At 42.7% G+C, this 14665-nt stretch overlaps 1 protein-coding gene across 3 annotated transcripts in view; it reads left to right on the top strand.

The window, feature by feature from the left end:
- PLEKHG4B (pleckstrin homology and RhoGEF domain containing G4B) overlaps positions 1-14665 on the top strand; it is a 123606-nt gene that overhangs the window by 56314 nt on the left and 52627 nt on the right. For all 3 annotated transcript variants that reach the window (XM_088654928.1, XM_088654929.1, XM_035134775.3), the window contains 4 exons: positions 6590-7880; positions 9671-9865; positions 11401-11524; positions 13692-13785. In XM_088654928.1, the coding sequence (XP_088511054.1) occupies positions 6779-7880; positions 9671-9865; positions 11401-11524; positions 13692-13785 (1515 nt within the window). In that variant the 5' untranslated portion in view covers positions 6590-6778. The remainder of the gene's footprint in view (positions 1-6589; positions 7881-9670; positions 9866-11400; positions 11525-13691; positions 13786-14665) is intronic.

Genomic DNA, 14665 nt, shown 5'->3' with positions numbered 1-14665 from the left:
GAAAGGAATTGAGGATAAAATTACTAATATCATAATGACGTTATACAAATCTATGGTGTGGCCGCATTTGAAATATCGTGTATAGTCCTGGTCACCTCATTTTTTATAGGATAATGTAAAGTTATAAAATGTTCATGAAAGGGCAACCAAAACCATCAAGGAGCTGGAGCATTGGGGCCTTTTTAGTCCAGAGAAAAGGCGAGTAAGAGGTGACATGATATAAGTGTATAAAATTATGCATGACATAGAGAAAGTAGACAGAGAAAAGTTTTTTTCACCCCCTCTCATAACACTAGAACAAAGCTGAGCACTGGAAGATTCAGGACAGATAAAAGAAAGCCCTTCTTCATGCAACAAATCGGCAGCCTTGGAGTTCGTTCCCACAGGTACAAGTGATGACCACCAACTTAGATGGCTTTAAAAGAGAATTAGACAGATAAACGGAAGATAAGGCTCTCAATGGCTACTAGCCAGGATGACTATGCTTTGACTTCACAGTCAGAGGCAGTAGTAGTGCTTCTGAATACCAGCTGCTGGAAACTACATGGAGAGGAGGCTGTTCTTGTGGGCTTCCCACAGGCATCTGGTTCTGAGAACAAGGAAGCTGGACTAGATGGCCCATTGCCCTAACCCAGCAGGCTTTTCTTACGTACTTGTGTTTCATTGCTTTAGTGGCCTGTGTTGTGGCCTTATTTCATAGAATCATAGAATCATAGAGTTGGAAGATAATAATAATAATAATAATAATAATAATAATAATAATAATAATAATAATAATTTATTATTTATACCCCGCCCATCTGGCCGGGTTCCCCCAGCCACTCTGGGCGGCTTCCAAAAAAACAGAAATTCTAAAATACAGAAATCCATCAAACATTAAAAGCTTCCCTAAACAGGGCTGCCTTGAGATGCCTTCTAAAGGTCTGGTAATTGTTCTCTTTGACCTCTAGTGGGAGGGCATTCCACAGGGTGGGTGCCACTACCGAGACCACAAGGGCCATCCAGTCCAACCCCCTGCCAAGCAGGAAACACCATCAAAGCATTCTTGACATATGCCTGTCAAGCCTCTGCTTAAAGACCTCCAAAGAAGGAGACTCCACCACACTTCTTGGCAGCAAGTTCCACTGCCGAACAGCTCTTACTGTCAGGAAGTTCTTCCTAATGTTTAGGTGGAATCTTCTTTCTTGAAGTTTGAATCCATTGCTCCGTGTCCGCTTCTCTGGAGCAGCAGAAAACAATCTTTCTCCCTCCTCCATATGACATCCTTTTATATATTTGAACATGGCTATCATATCACCCCTTAACCTTCTCCAGGCTAAACATACCCAGCTCCCTAAGCCGTTCCTCATAAGGCATCGTTTCCAGGCCTTTGACCATTTTGTTTGCCCTCCTCTGGACACGTTCCACCTTGTCAGTATTCTTCTTCAACTGTGGTGCCCAGAACTGGACACAGTATTCTAGGTGAGGTCTGACCAGAGCGGAATACAGTGGTACTATTACTTCCCTTGATCTAGATGCTATACTCCTATTGATGCAGCCCAAAATTGCATTGGCTTTTTTAGCTGCTGCATCACACTGCTGACTCATGAATCTCTACGGAAGCATCAGTGGGGGTTGAGTGGTTCTTGACTTTCCAGCCAGTCTGGGAGGGTGGGTGGCACCCTGGTGAGGTCGAAGAACTTGCACCCTGCTCATCTCAGCCTGTGGGAGGTGCCATCCCAAAGTAAGGAATGCCTCTCATGAGACAAATGGAAACAGAAAATCTTGGTAAGAAACTTCTGTTAAGTTTCAGTGAACTGCAAAGTGCTGCTATGGTCACATTCTGAACACACATCTACATGTAATTTGCTGTTTGTTATATGAATTAATATGTAATACAAGATTCCTGCATTGCAGTGGGTTAGACTCTATGACCCTCAGGGTCTCTGTGATTCTGACAATTCTGAGATTCTATGATTCTGTGAATTTTCCAGAGGAGCAGCAATGTTAGGCTGTTTGGGCTGAAGATTAAAGAGTTTTGTGGCACCTAAAAGATTCATTATTTATAATGGCATATGCTTTTGTGAGCTAGACTCTTGTCCACATATCCTTATGCCATAAACTTGTTAGTGCTTAATATGTCAAAAGATTTGTAGTTTCATCTGAATTAATGAATGAATACTTGAACACTGCAATGTAACATTTAGATTTCTGTCATCCTCTAAGAACGGTTGTCCCATAAATACCCTTTTAGTGTGGCTTGCCGAATTTCTCTACTTTTCTAAGCTTTTTCATAGCTTTTTTAAAAGTCAAAGTTATAATTTCTTGCAAAGCAAAACATTTAAATTGAGTTTTAACATAATCAAGTTTCATACCAGCCAAGTTGCTGTCAGAGAAATAAGGGACCGGGCCGGAAATAGCAGACCGGAAGTAGCGCTGCCGCCATTTTGAAACTGGGCGGATCATGCTCAGAAGTTACTTTTGATGCTGCTTTCCCTGTTCCAAAATGGCCGTCACGCCAGAAGTCGCACTGCAGCCATTTTGGAACTGGGCAGAGCAGCATCAAGTCGCTTCTGAGCATGCTCCGCCCAGTTCCAAAATGGCTGCCGCACCAGAATAAACTGGGGAAAAACAAAAAAATCCATTTTTTCAGCTAGGAACAGCTGGGAAAAAACGGGGATTTCCTGGAGAAAACGGGAGGCTTGGCAGCTATGTCAAGTTTTTTTTTTTTAGCTCCCTGCCATTTTTTATTTGAATCCTAAGTGAACACCAGTCAACTAATACTAAGTACAGAGGTCTCTAAAGAAACTTTCAATTGTTGGTTTTCTATATGTTGATTCTTTTCTTGTTAGAAAAAAAACAAAACTAACTGCAGGTGAATGTACTTGAGAAGCACCTGTAAAGTGAGTTATCCTACTGAGTAATGACATAGGTCAGTTGTTACACCAACAAGCACCCTGGTAATTAAACAAAGTAAATTGGTATAGCATTTTGGTTAACACAGTAAAAGAGAAAACCCAGAATAGAAGGTAATTAGTAGTTGGTAGATGCAACACACCAGCCCAGACCTGAAAGAGGAAGAGAGGCATTGAAGGGTACCTGCTGTCTGTTTCAATAAACACATTCCTTTAGGAATGAATCAGAAAACTAATATATTTGGCTTTTGAACAGCTGCAAAGGCTATTACCTCAGGGTATGATTTTGACCCCACAGTGGATGTGTTCAGAGCCGAAAGCATTACATCAGCAATCATCAAATACCATAAGCTTCACAATAGCAATGTTTGAACGAAACCATACGAAGAATCTCTTCCTTCATAGGGCCTTGATTGTGGGACTGCAGGATTGTTTTGCTGGAAAGTGCTCATGAATATAGGATGATTAGCCTCCTGGAAGCTCAGTGAGGACCAAAGAACATGTGATGCAGGCAGGTGTGGTGGGTATATGGTGTGCAAGGGGCTCCAGCCCCCCCCCCCAATATTTGGGGCAAGGGGCTGTGCCCCCCAGTATTGAGGGGGCCTCCACCTCCTGCCCCCACTGGGCGCTCTCCATGTGCCCCAGCCTCCTCCAAGGAGCCCACCTCTATGATTTCATGAGGTTCCTAGGGAAAGTGAAGCGAAGTCAACATTTACTCCACTAAAGGCCAAGGATACCATATTCATATTCTGGCACAGTGAATTAACTCTGCATTCTCTCCTTATGAAAGCTCCCTGGCTCTCCTCACACCCGTATCATCTTCAACTTAGGAGAAATCCTACTGCACATTGGTGTTTCAGAGAGCTGAATGTAGTTAATAGTAGTCAACATTGTGTTAGATCAGTGATGGTGAACCTATGACACGCGTGTCAGACGTGACACGCAGAGCCCTCACTGCTGGCACGCGCCCCATCAGCCCATTCACGCTGTTGTTGTTGTTGGTCCCCCCCCCATTTGTTCTCCCGCTCCTCCTACGGCTTGTCTCCGCTAGAGCTTGTCCCCGCTGTTAAAACCCGGATCCCTTTTTGTTGTTGTTGTTGCTGGTAGTCAGAGATTGGTTTTCAACCCTTTCTGTGCTGTTTTTCTGGCGCTTTGGCAGACGATGATTGGGTGTAACAGTGTTCATTTTTAACCCGTTCTGTGCTGGGGTTTTTTTGCACTTTGGCAGACTATGTCGGTGCTGTGTGTTAGTTCCAGCGAAGGTATTATTCACCATTTATTTCTGTTCTCTCCCCCCCCCCAAAAAAGCGCAGCAGCTTTGGGGCACCCCCCCCCCAAAAAAAGCAAAGCAACTTTTGCACCTCCCAAAAAAACCTACAAAACTTTGGTCAGCAGCTCCCCCCAAAAAGCTCAACAACTCTGGGCACTTTGTGATAAATAAGGGTTTTTTGGTTTGGTTAAACAATTAGTTTTTGGTTTATTAAATACAGTTATATATTACAATTATACATTTTTGTTATTTAAACTATAAATATCACGAAATTATGTTTTTTTTTCTCGAAGTGACACTCCACCCGAGTTATGCTTGGTTTTTTGGCGAATTTTGACACACCAACCTCAAAAGGTTGCCCATCACTGTGTTAGATCCTGAATTCATACCCAAAGCTCCAACAAATGAGCAGCAGTCCTGGATTACTTACTTTTATTTTTGGTGCTGAAATCTGGGATAGATGTTTAAAGAAATCCTCATCTACTACTTGTAGCATGAAACATACATTTACACCTTACTTGTTTAGCCCAACCTCTCTCAATGGTCTCTCAGTTGCATTTTGTAGCAGTATTATAAGGAAGAGTGTACAGTAGTTGTATGTGACTGGCACAGTATTTATACAAAAATGCCTTCCAAAAATCCTTACTCACTTACGTGAAACTTAGGTTGGGACCTGATTATTTTTCTTTTGCTACTAATTTCAAAGTTAAGGGAATGGGGCCTAATCCTTTAATTCTTACAGCATTCAGTGAAGCTTTAAAGCTTTAGGGCTCCCCCCACCCCTGCCTTACCCTGGCATTATTAACCAAACAAAAGGCTTTAATGGAGTTGAGCCTCTTCAGATCCAAAGGGTGACTCTTGCTGGTCAAAGGAAATCCCCTTGTCAGAGCCCATGAGTAAAGAAATGACTGCTCAGTGAATGGAAACCTGAGACAGAAATATGCCACTCTTGGCAAAGAGACAGGATGCCTCCGTCAGATAGCTTGCTCTCCCAATATTGTTCATTTAAAAAGAAACAATGGAATCTTTATGTACACCGAACTTAGCAGCTCTCCCTCAAGAGGAAAGGGTCACGAAGAGTGTTTCCTAATGCTTCTTTATAGCCTCAGTTTCTAAGATGCATCCCTTTGTTAACTCTGGGAGATCACAGGTCTACTTCACACATTACATTTTTAGGTGTACACTTGTGAACAAGATCCAGACAAATGTGGAAACATTTATCATACAGAGATTGGGGACTGGCTGAAACTCTCTGTTGACTAGAAGTTATTACAGTGGTACCTCTGGTTAAGAACTTAATTCATTCCGGAGGTCTGTTCTTAACCTGAAACTGTTCTTAACCTGAGGTACCATTTTAGCTAATGGGGCCTCCCACTGCCACCGCCGTGCAATTTCTGTTCTCATCCTGAAGCAAAGTTCTTAACCTGAGGTACTATTTCTGGGTTAGTGGAGTCTGCAACCTGAAGTGTTTGTAAGCTGAAGCATTTGTAACCCGAGGTACCACTGTATTATTATTATTATTATTATTATTATTATTATTATTATTATCCCGCCCATCTGGCTGGGTTTCCTCAGTCACTCTGGGTGGCTTACAGCATATAGATGGCCCTTGGGGTCCCTTCCAACCCTTCAATTTTATGATTCTATGACTTTATGCTCACTAGCAAATGCAGGTTCTCTACCACGAATTGGATAGAATGGGCCTTCTACATTTCTTTAGTCCCAGGACAGTTTTAATCAAGAGTAATGACTAGCACAAACCAGAATCGTTCTCGTTCTATAACCTTTTTCCAGTTATTCCATTATTTCTTTGAATGAGAATGTTTTCCCAACCAAGATAGTTGATATATCTGTTAAAGCCATCCTAACAATTCCAAAATATTAACATTGTTTTATGTCAGTTTTATAAATACTGCATATGGAGGGAGGAGCAAGCTTTCATAATATGAGCCATGTTCACCATGTTTGAACATGATCTGGGTAAGGGATGCTTATCGCTTCCTGTGAAAATTCTAGCTGGTAATTTGCTGGTAATGAATTACCATTCACATGGTTTGGCAGCTTGATAACAAAACCAGTCACTCCACAAAAATGTGGAGGATCTTTCCTAGCCCTGCAGTATATTTGAAAAATGTGATATAGCATTTCTAGGGATGAGTAGTCAGAGGAATATGTTCAGGACTAGTTTTGTGATCTATGTTAATTATTTGTACTCATAAGACAGTATTGATTCTGAAACTTTTGTTGGTTCTAAAATAGAACACAACTTTTTAATTAATTGTTGTCTTTTTGTTTTCCTATGAGTCAACTGCTACATTAATTATTTTTCTGTTGTGCTAAAGGTGGTTAAATCTGCATGAATGTTAATAGCATAATACGAGGCAAATATATTCCACTTAGTTTGCTTTCTCTCTTTTTTTTACAGAGCAATTATACTGGCCTCATTTTTTACCATGAAGGATGGCCATTGTGCATCCATGAGAAGATCATAGTGCAACTGGCATCTCTCCACAAAGCCCGTTTAAAACCAGGAGATTTTTACTTCCAGATTGTGCCGGTGAGAAAGCAGTCGGCCAACCTAGTGTTAAAATGTCTCTCCAGACATGGGCAAGGAATGGAAGAGCTTGTTGTACCTGAAACCATGTATGGATATATTTTCACCTTAGAGTTTTTGGAAAATGTAAACGGTAAACTGAATGGCTGTCCTTTGCAGAGCTGTTTGCTGACTACAGGCCCAGCCATATATAGGACACCTTGGGAAAATATTGTGAACCCTATATTTGTCCCTACAGCTGAAACAATTCTGCAGACATATTCCCAAAGCTCTCTGCTTGAAAAATTGATCAGCGGCAGTCCTGATGCTAAAGCTATGACACAGACAATGGAAAGCAGCAGCTCCCGTGAGAGTTCGACCTCTAATGATACCTGTTCTACTGTGATAGAGGTACCGCTTGCAGGCAAATGTGAAAATCAAGGTGATGATGATTCTGATTTATATCATGGCCCTGGGAGCAAGGCTGAAATACAAACCCCAGCCACCCAAGCTGAGCATGGAACTGTTGAAGCAAATCCAAGAGCACTTTCAGTTGCAGAGCAAGCCATCAAGGAACCAAAAATGACATCTGAATCGACACCTGATTTGTTTAAAGATTCAGCAGCTCCTCCACCAGTGAAAAGGAATGGCCCCAAAAGCATATCCTTCAGCACAGACCTGAGCAGCCCTTGTCAAAGAGGGCGGGATTCTCTGTATTTCGAAACAAAGCGATTGTTTAGAAAGTCTTACATAGAAGCTTTGCAAAACCCAATGAGTCTTGGTTCCAGCTCTGAGGAATCCATTGCAGAAGACGAACCGTCAGAGCATGTCACGGGACAGGTGGAGAATGAGTGCAGGGTCAGGCAAGAAAGCTGTTGGTCTGAAAGAATTTCAAAACAGGAGGTAACAAGAGAGGGAGTTAGATTTGGGAATCGTTCCCAGGCCTCTGAAAAATGGACTGTATCCCATGAAACAGTATGTAGCAGGTCAGGTTCAAGAAGATCACGGTCCTTAGACAGGACACATAAGAGCTCACAGAGTGAAGATTATAAACCCAGGGTGCCCTCAGATGGAGTGTTCAGTGACAATCCCCCCCAAATCATAAATGGGCATTCTCTAAGGTCTGAGAGACTGGAGTCAGATATTCATGAATTCATTACTACAAAAAGCAAAGAGGATGAAGGTAAAACAGATGCAAAGTAGATACTTCACATATTCTTATTTAGTCGGCCTGTTTAAACCATGCTAACCGGTGTGCCTTTAGTTGTTTTATTTTAGTTTGGAAGCATAGGTGCTATATATGTTTATTTGTTGGGGGGAGGGGTTTGTTTCTTTTCTGCTACTATCCTGCTATATTCTGAGAGCTCAAAGATAAGTTTGTGGCTTTGAATGATGTAAATAGATCTATAACATTAAGCATGCCAACAGCAGAACAAACAGAGTTAGGAAATGGAATGGCAGCGGGATAAATGGAGCTAGGCAACAGGGGAACAGCAACTACAGAGCTATCTATCCTGCGTTAGCAATTCTGGTAACTCAAGGTTTAAAGTCACCATGGGCACAGTCTAAAGTGTTGGGAAATCAGTGGGATTTTACTTGCACTGAACCAGTGCATGTGATTTAGGACCACTTACCACATGACATTGAGGGACCCAGGTGGCGCTGTGGGTTAAACCACAGAACCTAGGGCTTGCTGATCAGAAGGTCGGCGGTTCGAATCCCCGGGACGGGGTGAGCTCCCGTTGCTTGGTCCCAGCTCCTGCCAACCTAGCAGTTTGAAAGCACATCAAAGTGCAAGTAGATAAATAGGTATCGCTCCTGCGGGAAGGTAAACGGCGTTTCCGTGTGCTGCTCTGGTTCGCCAGAAGTGGCTTTGTCATGTTGGCCACATGACCTGGAAGTTGCACGCTGGCTCCCTTGGCCAATAATGCGAGATGAGCACGCAACCCCAGAGTCGGTCACGACTGGACCTAATGGTCAGGGGTCCCTTTACCTTTACCACATGACATTATGCACAGGATTAAGGAAAAACAAAATGTACACCACTGTGTGTGAAAATCCCACCCACCCCCCATATCTTGGTACATTTGCATTGATATGAGTATGATATTGGTATGAGGCATGTATGACTGTCTGGACCAAGGATAAATGGGAATTTCTTTTTGTTTCTTTTCTGGATATTAATGAGCTAAAAAGATTTCTAGTCTTCACCTGCCTTCTCTAGATCCTCTTTTCCTCTCTTCATCCCCTCTGCCCTTTGTAGCCTCTCTTTGTGGGCGTTGGGTCACATTATTTCCCATAGTAGAAAACCACATTCCCTTGAGGTATCCATTTGGTCCAGTAGCTGTGGGGAGCCACAGAGGCCCCGGAGAAACCCATATTACAAAGAAGTTTTCTTATAAAGTGTTTTACGTGATGCTAGATAAATCTGACTTCCTTAGACAGAAGAGTATATTGGCCATGTTGTTGTTGTTTACCGTATTTTCCGCAGGCTTGTTTTTGCTAACGGAGGTGGCAGGGAAGAACCAGCAGCATCTCCTCTGCTGCTCGCCGCCCCCTGCCTCTTGCTGAACATGGCGAGAGGCAGGGGCAGCGGGGGGCGGGCCCAGAAGGGGAGAGCTGTGCGGCGCTAGCAGTCCCTATGGTTCGTCCCTTCTCCCCAGCTGGCTTTAAAGTAAGGGGGGGGAACCGCTAGCTTCGGGCACAGCATCAGGGCGATTCTCCCCCTGCTTGCTTTAAAGCCAGCTGGGGAGAAGGGACAGACCATAGCGTCCTCCCCTTCTCCCCAGCATGTGCCTTAATTTTAGTTTATGCAATTGACAGTCCAATAATATGTACTCCATGTGTGTTTTTTGGCTTTATGCTATGTTGATGGTGTTACACTTTAAAACCAATAAAACACATTTTTATTTTATTTTATTTTCAAACAAAGAGAGGGTGGAGGCTCAAAGCTGTCTTCTTTCACATCACTAGTATTTTCTCCAGACCTCGGAGACTCCAGAATTGATTTTCAGGATTATGAGTCAACTGTAAATTCACCACCTCTGCTGCATTGCCCCGAGACTGAGCTGCTGTCTGCAAACACTGGGGACCCCAGACGCTTGTTATCACACCAGTTGCTTGAAGTTAATCAAGAATTACTGCAGTCTGGAGTCATTTCTCTGTGTGGTATGTACCACATAGTAGTGCAAAGTTAACGGTGTGTAAGCATGTACAAAATTCATGGAGGTCTCTTATGGCATGTCTGGGGGGAGGCGCCTTCCCATGATCTGTCTCTCTCAGCACAGTTGGACTAACTGGGTAAGGGGAGTGGACAGGAGACGAGGGAAGTTCTGAAAAAAGTACTCCAGAAATGATGTGCTCCGTGCAACAAAAACATTCAAATTGAAAAATGTAGGCCTTTTTGTCTTCAAGCAGGCAGCACTGACCATCCCCTCCCGCAAGGATCCTTCTTTCAGGCAGTGAATGCCATTATATAAAAACGAGCTTAACTTCTCACTATCTGAAGGAATAATCTAGGAAACTGCTGCCTGTTTCAAAAATGTAAACCTTTTGGTTTTCAGTTTGGAAATATTTGTTGTTGTTGCAGCAGCATAACAACTGATGTCTCTATGTTAGTCAGGAGAGAGCAATACTGTTCCTTTATGCATTTCCCAGGGCACAGGGACACTTGTGGAAGGGAGGGAGAGAGGGAGCTGTCCGCCAAGTAAAGTTTTGGAAATATATATATATAAAAAATAAGAAATATATTGGAGAAAACTGGGTATTGAAACCTGCTTAACCTAAATCATATATCCCAGTTTCCAGCGGCCCTTTAAAGTACGCTTCACACAGAGTATACGCAGTCAGAAGTTGACCTGGCTAAGAAAACGCCACCAAGAGCATAGGGAATTATCTCCCTTATATGAAACCCCTTACTAGCTGCACACTTGTAAAAGTATACAGATGAAAATACAAACGGTTGGGTTTCTTTAACTGAAAAACAAACTGACTCAAAAGAGACTTTAAACTAAAGATAAATGCTTTCTCTTAGCAACTTTATCTACCCACATTCCAACCTTCAAACCATTCCAAACCTTCCACAAACTCCCACATAACTCCCATTAAACTACCCAAGAATTAACAGCAAACTAGCATTATAACTAAACAACTCTCATACTAAGATTCAACTAAGGAATCTCTTAAACTGAGAGCAACTGAGAATCAACTAAGTATTCTCCAACTAAGGTACTGATCTCACTGAGAGATACAATTCTAACTGAGAGTTAAATCGTACTGAGAGTTCTAACTAAGAGATACATTCAACTGAGAGAGTGAACTACTAAGAGATGAATCAAACTGAAAGATCTAACTAAGAGATACATTCAACTAAGAGATCTAACTAAGAGATGCAGAAGGCTTTCTGGCAGAGCCTTATATACAAGAAGCAGAGCCCACACCTGTGAGTAATTAACAGAAATCACCGACACCTGTTCCTCTTAAACAGATAGTATTTACATTAGACCGGCTCTAAAGTAACTTGACTATTCAAAAAATCCAACATAAAGTTCCCCACAAAAGAATCTGTTACGCTCTGTCTCAGCTTTCAAAAGGAGCACTTCTACCCATGCAGGCAAAGTGATTTGGTTTGTGGGAAAGAAGACACTCAAGAGGCGTAGGACATCATTACAGAGGATTCATTTTTATGCATAATTTTTTCGTAGGAAACCGGGATCGTGGTGGAAGAGCAGTTGTGCAGGTCTGCATGAGTAATAGTGCTTGGTTATGTGAACCTTCGAGAGTCAGTGAGCTCACACAACTTCTAGTGTATTTCCACAATATTCCCAGGTAAGAAGCAGCAGCAACCATTCATGTTTTTGGTGTAACGTTCATGCCAGTAGTGCAGAGGAGTTAAGACTCAATTTTCATCAAGGCCTTAGAATAATAGCTTGCTTAAAACAGAAGAACTACTAAAAACCACTGTTTATATAGGGTGTAACAGTAACTAGATACAGCAGAGGGCAGGGCTCCTATTCCTATGCTGTGGGTGAGAGGGGCTTCAGCGAGGATGTGAGGCTGCCCCAGTTGAAATTCATTTTTCTTTGCAGTTGTTGGAGGTACAAGAGTGTGGTCAGCCTGGTGTGAATGTTTCATGCTGTGGTTATTTCATTTATTATTTATTTATTTATTTATTGTACCCCACCCATGTGACTCGGTTGCCCCAACCACTTTGAATGAGAACAATTAAGGAACATTGCAAGGATCAGTACGGATCTCCATGTGCTGCCTCTCAGCTAATTTCAGCCATACCTGCCAAGTTGCTGTCGGAGAAATAAGGGACCGGGCGGAAGTAGCAGACTGGAAGTAGCAGACTGGAAGTAGCGCTGCCGCCATTTTGGAACTGGGCGGAGCATGCTCAGAAGTGACTTTTGATGCTGCTTTGCCCAGTTCCAAAATGGCCGCTGCGCCAGAAGTCGCACTGCAGCCATTTTGGCACTGGGCAGAGCAGCATCAAAAGTCGCTTCTGAGCATGCTCCGCCCAGTTCCAAAATGACCGCCGTGCCAGAATAAACTGGGGGGAAACAAAAAAAATCCATTTTTTCCAGCTAGGAGCAGCTGGACAAACGGGGATTTCCTGGGGAATACGGGAGACTTGGCAGCTATGATTTCAGCACATGTACAAATGATCACAGGCGCACCAGTTCTTTTGGGGTGAATTAGCTGGTGTCCCTTGAAGTTCCGTTGTATGTAACAGGTCTTGGCACCAAGTTCTCTTCAAGCTCAAGCATCTATATAAGAACATAAGAATAGCCCTGCTGGTTCAGACCAATGGCCCATCTAGTCTGGCGTTCTCTTCTCACGGTGGCCAACTAGATGCCTATGGGAGGAACGTGAGCGCAAGAGCAATCTTCTCCCACCCACAAGTTTCCAGCAACTTGTTTTCAGAAGCATTGCTGCCTCCCAACTGTGGAGGTAGAGCAGAGCAATCCTGGCTAGTAGCCTCTCCTTCTCCATGAATTTGTCTAATCCTCTTTTAAATTCTTCCAAGTTGGTGGCTGCCACTGCCTCCTGGGAGAGCAAGTTCCATAGTTGGACTATGTGCTGCTGCTGCGTGAAGAAGTAATTTCTTTTCTCTGTCCTGAATCTCCCAACATCCGGCTTTGTTGGATATCCACGAGTTGTAGTGTTATGAGAAGGAGAATAACTTTTCTCTATCTACTTTATCCATGCTATGCATAGTTTTATAAACTTCCATCTTATCACCTCTTACTCACATTTTCTCTAAACTAAAAAGTCCCCAATGCTGCAACTTTTCTTCATAAGTCACTTGCTCCCTCCCCCTTAGTCATTTGGGTGGCCCTTTTCTGAACCTTTCCCAACTCTACAATATCATTTTTTAAGACGATGTGACCAGAATTGTACACATTATTCCAAGTTCAGTTGCATCATAGATTTCAGCATTATAGATGCCAGCAATTTTCTTTTCAATTCCTTTCCTAATGATCCCTAGCACATGATCCCTAGGATGCAAGTGGCGCTGTGGGTTAAACCACTGAGCCTAGGGCTTGCCGATCAGAAGGTCGGCAGTTCGAATCCCCGCGACGGGGTAAGCTCTTGTTGCTCGGTCCCAGCTCCTGCCAACCTAGCAGTTCGAAAGCACAAAGTGCAATTAGATAAATAGGTACCGCACCGGCAGGAAGGTAAACTGCATTTCCATGCGCTGCTCTGGTTTGCCAGAAGCGGCTTTATCATGCTGGCCACATGACCCGGAAGCTGTACGCCGGCTCCCTTGGCCAATAACGCAAGATGAGCGCCGCAACCCCAGAGTCGGTCACGACTGGTCAGGGGTCCTTTTACCTTTACCTTTACAGTATGGAATTTGCCTTTTTCATGGCTGCTGCACACTGTAAATTGCTATTTAATGTTCCTCTGTGCCCATTATGGCCACGTATTTCATTTTCATTCTAAACATTTTGTAAGTGTGATTTAAATAACTTCCTCTTATTTCTTTCAGAAAGGATGCCCGTTCTTTGGGGCTACTTATTTTAGTGGATGCCCGCAAAAGTCAGAATGTAGCTGTCCTCTTCAAGGCCTTGACAGCATTACAGGTGTGTATGTATTTAGCATCACAAACTAAAGGAAAGATATTGTTCTAATTATTCTAATTATTATGTGTCCATCTGGTCCAGGGACAATGAACAGTATTTCTTCCTTTGAAGCCAGGGCATTTTCAGCAGGCCTTTTCTGTTGATAATCCGGAAACTACTAGCATTAAGCTTCAGGGTATTCAATGTATGCTACTTATAGTGATGGGTTGATTTATACCCATTTGCCAGTATTTATTCTCATTTTTTGGCCTGGAAGTATAAAAGGCTGGCACTAAGGATTCTTCTTCTTCTTTGGTGATCACTTGTAGCCAAGAAAGATTGTCTTCCATAAACACGGTTTTAACAATGAGTCTGTAAGTGACTGTGGAGGCCAATTTTGGATCCACACATCCTTTATCCTGAAAGCATTGCATGCAACACATTTTCCAACATCTGTAGCCCCCTACTGAATGTCATGGGGTTTCAGTAGCATTCTTCTGCTAACATACTTACAGTTTTTGGAAAAATACGTTCTGGGAAAAGCATCTAGTAGTAGGTAGTCAGATACTTTGTTGTTCCCAAGTCATTATATAGGTGGGGAAGCTAATTATTGTTCAGTTCACAGCAATATAATTATCCCACTAAGCTGACTTTAGTATTTTCTATACACCTACAATATGACAGGCATATTTCCGTGTGGAAAAGCAAGTCATCACAAGAAGTTGAATTAAGTTCTGAAAGCAAGGCAGTTTGTTTTGGCACAGTGTATTAGCAAACTCTGGCCTCGGCTGAAAGTAGTTGAATAATGCTGTTATTTATTATAATCCCTTTCTTTGTAAGGATCTGGCATTTTCCATATATTAACTCCACTTTTGAATTATTATTTTTTTTTAAAAAATTA

Source organism: Zootoca vivipara, chromosome 12, assembly GCF_965207765.1.
Source record: "Zootoca vivipara chromosome 12, rZooViv2.hap1.1, whole genome shotgun sequence".
In the NCBI taxonomy this organism is placed as follows: Eukaryota; Metazoa; Chordata; class Lepidosauria; order Squamata; family Lacertidae; genus Zootoca; species Zootoca vivipara.
Note: the sequence above shows the minus strand (reverse complement) of the source record. Positions and strands in the feature narration are given on the sequence as shown.